Genomic DNA, 7,512 nt, shown 5'->3' on the forward strand with positions numbered 1-7,512 from the left:
AGGCCCGCGGGGGCAGGCGGGTGTTGGTAAAGGAGCATGCATAAATAATTTTTTTAAGTTAGCTTTTAAATGGAGTCGAAGGCTGCCTTTTCTTTTTCTTTCTGGAGATAAAGGAATCCTTATGAATTATTTATGAAACCACATGAATTGCTGTATAAAACAAGGTATGCGACATGGTCCAAAACAATTGCAAAGGACAAGAATGGGCTCCAGAGGAGTGGCATAGATCCGAGACTAATTGCTGATAATATATACATACTTCAGTGACTAGTAGCAAATGTTCTGTTTTATTTAACATTTGAGGGAATATTCATGCACCATACTTGGCATATCCTTGATTTTATGAAGGAATTTAATGTTCAACGTGCTATGGTACCAGATCCATCCTTTTATGGACACTTATCATCCTAAACTGTCAGCAGATGAAAATGTTTAGCTGTTCTTTTGCTCTGCTACAGAGATTGAGAGGGAATCATATTGAGAAAGAGGAAATAATGCTGGTTTACATTCTAACTCAGTTGTCTACACAAAGGGGAAAGGAAGTCCCCATAAAACAATGGAGAACGGTGCTTAGAAATATTGGTGGGTAACTACTCAAAAAAAGGTTTTTACCCGACTAAATGACATGACAGGACATTGAACTTATGAAAGGAAAAGGAATTCAAAGAATAAGAATCATTATTAGCTATCTTTTAATTTCCCTTTGTGAAGGAACAGATTTTTCTGCTTCTATATTTTTGATGATTTAAAAATGTGTCATGTAACATATTTTATGATGGGGGGCCTGATGGTGCAATGGGTTAAGTGTGTGCTTGCTAACCTAAAGGCCAGCTGTTCAAACCTACCAGCTGCTCCTTGGAATAAAGAAGAGGCAGTTGACTGTGGTAAAGATTTATAGTCTCAGAACCCCTACAGAACAGTGAGTTCTACTCTGTCCTCTAAGAGCCACTTTAAGTGAAAATCTACTTGATGGCAGTGGGTTTCTCTTATGGTTAAACTGTATGTTGAAATGAGAGTACAAGTGGTACCACCATTTAAAAATGAGATCAGCAACATTAGAACAGCCTAACAGATAGCAAAGAATATTTTTTAGGTAGGAGGTACAATTTTAAATGTTAAAATTGCTATGCTGATAAGATCAATTTTGTCCCATTTTATTTTCATCATTTCTCTTAGTTAACTTATTCATACAAATAGGCATGCATCAAGGGATTAAATTGACATGCTTCCAATTATATCTTCTTAGAAAAAAATGAGAGTTAACTTTTAAATAATCAGTAAACCCTCTAAAAATTGTGTTTAAACTAGTGGTTCTCAACCTTCCTAATTGGTGACCCCTCAATCATAAAATTATTTTTGTTGCTACTTCATCACTGTAATTTTGCTACTGTTGTGAATCAGGCAACCCCTGTGAAAGGGTCGCTCAACCCCTCAAAGGGTCGCGACCCACAGGTTGAGAACTGCTGGTTTAAACAATCATTGGAAGGATCTGAGTTTTATGACTTACACTTAATGACTAGCTTAATGATCTCATTATCTTATTAAAAAAAAGGCAATATCTTCGGTTTGTGAATAAAACTTCTTATTTTCAACAATTAGCGTTTTTATCTCTGTTTATGAGTAGCAACTGCCTGTTTATCAAACATTTCTCTTCCGATGAAACGGACTCGGCGCCAGTGCTATTACGTTTCCTAAAGAACCTATTGTACAAAATTATGTTTGGCCTTCAAATACTTGCTACACATCATATCTTATGGCTTTCAGGATAACTGGTGTCCTGATGACCACCTACATTGTGCACCTACATTTTCCTTTAAAACAAATGTTGGGGTTGACCAGCAAATAACATTTACTCAGTGGTAAAAGTAATCAAGCTGGGCGTTTTATTTTGTCCTGAAATCTGTGGTGTGCTACCTCTATGTACAAATGTTACATTCTCCAAGACATGCTGACATTGCAGTTCCTTAGGAAATGAGAAGTTGGACACGTTTGCGGGCCGAGTTTGTGGTTCTTGCAGTGGTCTGCTAGCTTTATAAGAGTCTAGGATTAGCAACGGTCTTATTCTTTACAGGTTCCTGGCAGTGGGTTTCTTTGCTTTGTGTACTACGTGAATTTGGCACATTATTCAGAAAACGTCCTGGGGAAACTCTATCACTACTACAGTTGTTTTGCCTCAGAGTAAATGCTTTTTTTTCCCATGAGAGAAATCATCTTTTTACAGTAACCCAACAAAATAAATTAGAATACATATCACCTTCAGCAAATGTCCTTATCCCATCTAAAATTATGGAAAGAGAATTATTGAAAATGAGTTCACTATACATGTCTTGAAATACTGCTAAGAGAAATGGCAAACATTAGGTAATCTAAGAAGTGTCTCATTCTTAGTCCACGAAGATTTTGAAAAAGGAGTTCAACATTAAATCACTTCCTTTCCATGAATATTTGGACCAATTTCCATGAAAAAAACGTATTTTTTTCTAGTCCTGTATTTTAACATAACTTTATTTAAGGAAGGAAATAGTTAATAGGATCTTAATGAAACAAGGTTTATATTTACTTATATATTTTATTTTTAGTGCATTTTAAATCTAAGACTGACTCATCAGTGTCTTCCCATTTCACTATTATTTCTAAAAAAAAGTTACAAATAAGAGACATGTAGGAAAATATTACTGGCATCTGCATAATAAGTTTTGTTGATAAGAGATATTAATTTATAGACATTCGTATTGTGAACAGATTGAGCCACAACATTTAAAAAAATGGTATAAAATGATCAAGTCTACTCCAAGGAATTAATGTTTGACATTTCAGAAACTCATTATCCATAAAACTGCAATTTAGAAGGTTTCTAATAGCTTAGATGATGACTGCTATTATTTGGGATTTTTGCTCGTAAAGCAAGTCTTTAATAAAATCTTACGCTCAACAGCATAAGAAAGTGATAAAGGGCACTAAGTGTGTTCTCGGCCTGCCCCTCCCACTGCACTCTTACCTGACATTAGTCACACACACAGTGGGCTCCAAACCATTTCTCTCCATTCCACTTCTCTCCATGTAAGCATAGATGTCCCCATGGGCAAAGGCCACTAGCCACCACATGATGGCAAAGAGCAGCCAGCTGCAGAGGAAGGACATGGTAAATATGACCAGCGTGTGGCGCCATTTCAAGTCCACCAACGTGGTGAAGATGTCCTGCAGGAAGCGTCCTTGCTCTCGGATGTTCTTGTGCGCCAGGTTGCAGGCCCCACTCTTGGCGATGAAGCGGGCTTTGGGGAGCCGGTCTCGGACGCGCGGCTTTCGCAGGTTCTCCGCCGCGATGCGCGCCAACACGTACTCCTCCGGGATGATGCTCTTTCTGGCCAACATAGTCCCCCGCCACCACAGCCAACTCTACACCTGCCTCTGACCTCTCTCCTTCCAAGACCCGTCCTCCTGCAGGCGAGAAACGATGACTAGCAATGACGATGACGAAGATGATAGCTGTAGAGTAATAAGTCGACCTGCGTGCTGACTGCTATACAGATAGACGTAGATGTAAAGCTACAGATAACAATATCCAGTCATCTCACTTCTCCAGTCTCGGATTCAGAAGCACATCTGTACATGCAAGGGGACATGCAAAGCTAAAATTATGATTTAATGAATAAAAAGCACAGAGCTGGCGTTTGCTTGAGTTCCGGGATCCCACAGAAATTGTTATTAGGTCTGAATCAGGGAAAGCCGTACCCATCGTCCTTTTTAGTCTCGACACATAGGCATAGCCTTCATTCTACGAAGCCAAGAGTTTTCATGGAAACGGCAGGCTCAGAGACAGAGCGCCCTGAGACCAGCCAGGTCTGAGAGGAAGGCAAAGCTATCGGCTCAAAGAGGCAACATGAAAATTAAGGCCACAGGGCTGTAGGGTGTATTTATTGAGATATTCGGATGGTACAGAAATATTAAAAGTAAAAATGGGGAATTCTCTCTCCATTATTTTTAGAAGAAGAAAAAGGCCGCAGACTTCTGCGCAGTGTAAATTATGTTTCGTGTGATCTGACACAGAGCAACCATAAACTATGTGCTCTGTAAAGAGCGTTTGGAAGCATTATTTTGAATTGGAAGGAAGTATGAGTTATAGTACGAAAAGAAGAAGAGGAAAAAAAGTTTCCCACGGAACCGAGTGGAACTTGAAAACTTCTTGACAAGGTGTGGGCTGCAGTCCCGTTCGAGTACAACGCTTGACCAGACCCCCACCATTGCAGATCCGTGTGCATTTGAAGTCATCCGCGGGGACGTGGAAAGCCATCCCCCCGCCCCTCCCGCGCCCGCGGCGCGCTGAAACTTACAGAGTCCGGGCAGCGGACGCGGCGGCTGGACCTCCGAGCACGCGCCGGCAGAGCGCCGCCAGGTCCCGTGCTCTCCCATCCCGGCGCGCGGGGGCAGCTGCCGCGGGAGCCGGAAGGACCGATCCCGGGACCGAGAGGTCTACATAGAAGAGATCAAATAGGAAAAGGTGCAATTGACTTTAACTGCGCAGAGGGACGAAGGAGAGGGTGATGGGAGGAGATCTCCCTCCCCTGGTTCGCCTGGATTCTCTTGGCAGCCACGATGGGCAAAGGAGGGGCTGGGGAAGAGAAGCTGCAGGGTGGGGGTGGGGTGGGGGCAGATGCTCCCCAAATCAGCCTCCCCTTTGTGGCGGTGACGTGCGCCTGACCTCAGAGACGGCCGCGGTGCGGGAGGTTGGGGAGCGGGGGGCGGAGGGGGAGGCGCGTTTCGGGGGAGGAGGGAGCCGCTATGGGAGGGGCACCCCTGGGGGAGGGCGGAACCTGAGCTCTAGCTCTGTCCCAGTAGCGGCGACCCGCTGTCGCTGGCGTGACATATATGTCTTTAAAAGGCTTGCTGATCAGAGAGAGAACTTCCTAGTCCAAGTTCACGCATGTAAGGAAAACTTACTTTGTTGCAACATGGATAGACAACTGGGCTGTTTCAGATGTAATACAAGCAAAGGTAGAGGTCAGGAGATAGTCTTTCAAGGAACTCAGACATTTGCCCACGCATTAAACCTCTCTTTAGTTGTGGCAAGGGAGCTCTGGTGGCGTAGTGGGTCGCTAGCCACAAGGTCAGCATTTTGAAACCACCAGCCGCTCCTGGGAGACAGAGGAGGCTTTCTGCTCCTACAGCTTTAAAGCCTCAGTAATCCGCCGGGGCAGTACCACTGGGGTCACTGTGAGGGGTAATCAACTTGCTGAGAGTTAATTTCAGTTTCGTAGTGACATACAGACAGGTGGACGATGTTCTGAGACTCCATGTGTCCACTATTGCTTCAGCATCAGTTTTTAGTGACTAACACACACCAAGCGAAACATTGCCTCCTCCCACAGTGGTGTCGCTAGGGTTGCTGTCATCCAGTGAGACAATGTAGGGGTCACCTTTCCTCCCCACCGTGGACCTCACCCCATCAAATTATACAGAATCTTATTGTTTACTATCAACTGTAATCACAGAATAATATATGATACATCTAGTTGTAAATGACTTACATTGAATATTTCCTAGATTGCACGAGTGCCCACAGCAAATTGTTTTATAAAATATGTCGACATTAATTTATTATTAGTTACAAAACATCCATCACTGAACAAAAGTTGTTTATGTTTTAAATTTTTTCCTCCGACTTTTACTTTAAGTATGACTTCATTTTCCAAAAAAGTCATTGGTTCAGGTAAAGAAATACAAATCACCCTGATATTGTGGTCAAAACAAAAGAGTAGGTGACAAAGTTGGCAACTAGATAGACACCCTCAGCAATGAAAACAACGAGATGTGCTTGTGGCATGTGAAACCAGCACAGGGTTTTATCCTTGTTGTTGTTCAGTGCTGTCTTGGTTCCAAGCCGCGGCGACCTGATGCACAACGGAACCAAACACTGCCTGGTCCTGCGCCACCCTCACAAGTGTTCCCATGACCGAGCCCTTGTTTCAGCCACGGTGTCGGTCCGTCTTCTTGAGCGATTCCCTCTACTTTACCAAGCCTTGTCCTTCATAATGTCCTCACCTGACAAGATGTCGAAAGTATGTAGGGACTGCAGGTAAATGGATAAACGCAACCTGAGCTTAGGAAAGTGATTTTTGTTATAACTATTGTTAGGTGCCAGCAAGTGGTTCCTATTCTTAACAATATCTTCCATGTGAGATAAATAAAAACACTGCGTGGTTCTGTGTCATCTGCGTGACCCTTACTATGTTTGAGTCAAATGTAGCCACTCTGCTAATTCATCTCCTTAGGGGTCTTGACCCTCTACTTTACCAAGCATGACAGCCACCAGGAACTGGTCCCTCCTGATAAAGCATCTAAAGTATATAACACCAAGTCTTGCTTTCCTCTCTACTAATGTGAATTCTGGCTGTGTTTCTTCCAAGATAGATTTGCTCGTTTTTTTGGTCATCCATAGTTTCTTCAATATTCTTTGCTAACACCATAATTCAAAGACACAAGTCCTCGGGTCTTCCTCACTAACTATCCACCTTTCCCATGAATTCAGAGTGAATGAAAGTACCATGGCTTCGTGACACCTTTGCTTTTTAATACTTTAAAGAAATATTTGCAGCAGATATACCCAATGCAATATGCTTTTAAATTTTTTCTTGACTGCTGCTTCCATGGGTGTTGATGATGAAATCAAATTAAACGATATCCTTAACTTCAATCTTTTCCTCACTGATTATGATGTGGCTTATTGGTCCACTTGTGAAGATTTTTTATTTCTTTATGTTGAGGTATAATACATATTGAAAGCTATAATCTTTGCACAAACCTTTTCTGATTTTCAACCACGCATTATCCCTTTGTCAGGTGAAGAGACTTGGCTGATGTGCAGGTTCCTCATGAATACAATGTGTTCTGGAATTCCCATTCTTTGCAGTGCTACCCACAATTTGTCGTGATCCAACAGTCGAAAGCCTTTGGATAGTCACAAAAGCACAGGCAAACATCTCTCTTGTATTCTCGGCTTTCAGTCAAGATCCATCCGATATCAGCAATGAGATTTTTCATTCCATACCCACATTTAAATCCAGCTGGCATTTCTGGTTGTTCTCTGCTAATGTACTGCTGCAACCAATTTTAAATCATTCTCAGCAAAACTTTGCTTATATATGATGTGAATGATACTGTTCAAGTGTTTCCACCTTCTGTGGGACCACTTTTCTTTGGAATGGGCACACATGGGGATCTTTTCCACTTAGCTGGCCAATTGTAGTCTTCCAAATTTCTTGGCACAGACAAGTGAGTGCTGGAAGCGCTGTCTTTGTGGGTTAAACATTTTTAATTGGTATTCTGTCAATTCTGGAATCGGTGTTTTTCACCAATACTTACAGTGCAATTTGAACTTATTCCTTCAATACCATTTGTTCTTGGTCATGTGTTACCTATTGAAATAGTTGAACATTTTCCGATTCTTCTTGGTACAGTGACTATGTATTACTTCTACCTCATTTTGATGCTTCCTGCATCATTAAATACTTGGCC

At 42.1% G+C, this 7,512-nt stretch overlaps 1 protein-coding gene across 2 annotated transcripts in view; it reads right to left on the bottom strand.

Moving 5' to 3' along the window:
- Window positions 1–4,360, bottom strand: part of KCNJ8 (potassium inwardly rectifying channel subfamily J member 8) — a 6,805-nt gene extending 2,445 nt beyond the window's left edge. Inside the window, exons 1-2 of one of the 2 annotated variants that reach the window (XM_004713795.3) lie at window positions 4,332–4,360; window positions 2,999–3,438 (exon numbers count right to left, since the gene is read on the bottom strand). In XM_004713795.3, coding sequence (XP_004713852.1) covers window positions 2,999–3,372 — 374 coding nt within the window. In that variant the 5' untranslated portion in view covers window positions 3,373–3,438; window positions 4,332–4,360. Of the gene's footprint in view, window positions 1–2,998; window positions 3,704–4,331 lie in introns of those variants that run through there. The other variant, XM_045288476.1, reaches the window with a different exon arrangement.
- Between the last annotated feature and the right edge of the window lie 3,152 nt (window positions 4,361–7,512).

Source organism: Echinops telfairi, unplaced genomic scaffold (genome assembly GCF_000313985.2).
Source record: "Echinops telfairi isolate 266 unplaced genomic scaffold, ASM31398v2 ScPeMD7_21;HRSCAF=78, whole genome shotgun sequence".
In the NCBI taxonomy this organism is placed as follows: Eukaryota; Metazoa; Chordata; class Mammalia; order Afrosoricida; family Tenrecidae; genus Echinops; species Echinops telfairi.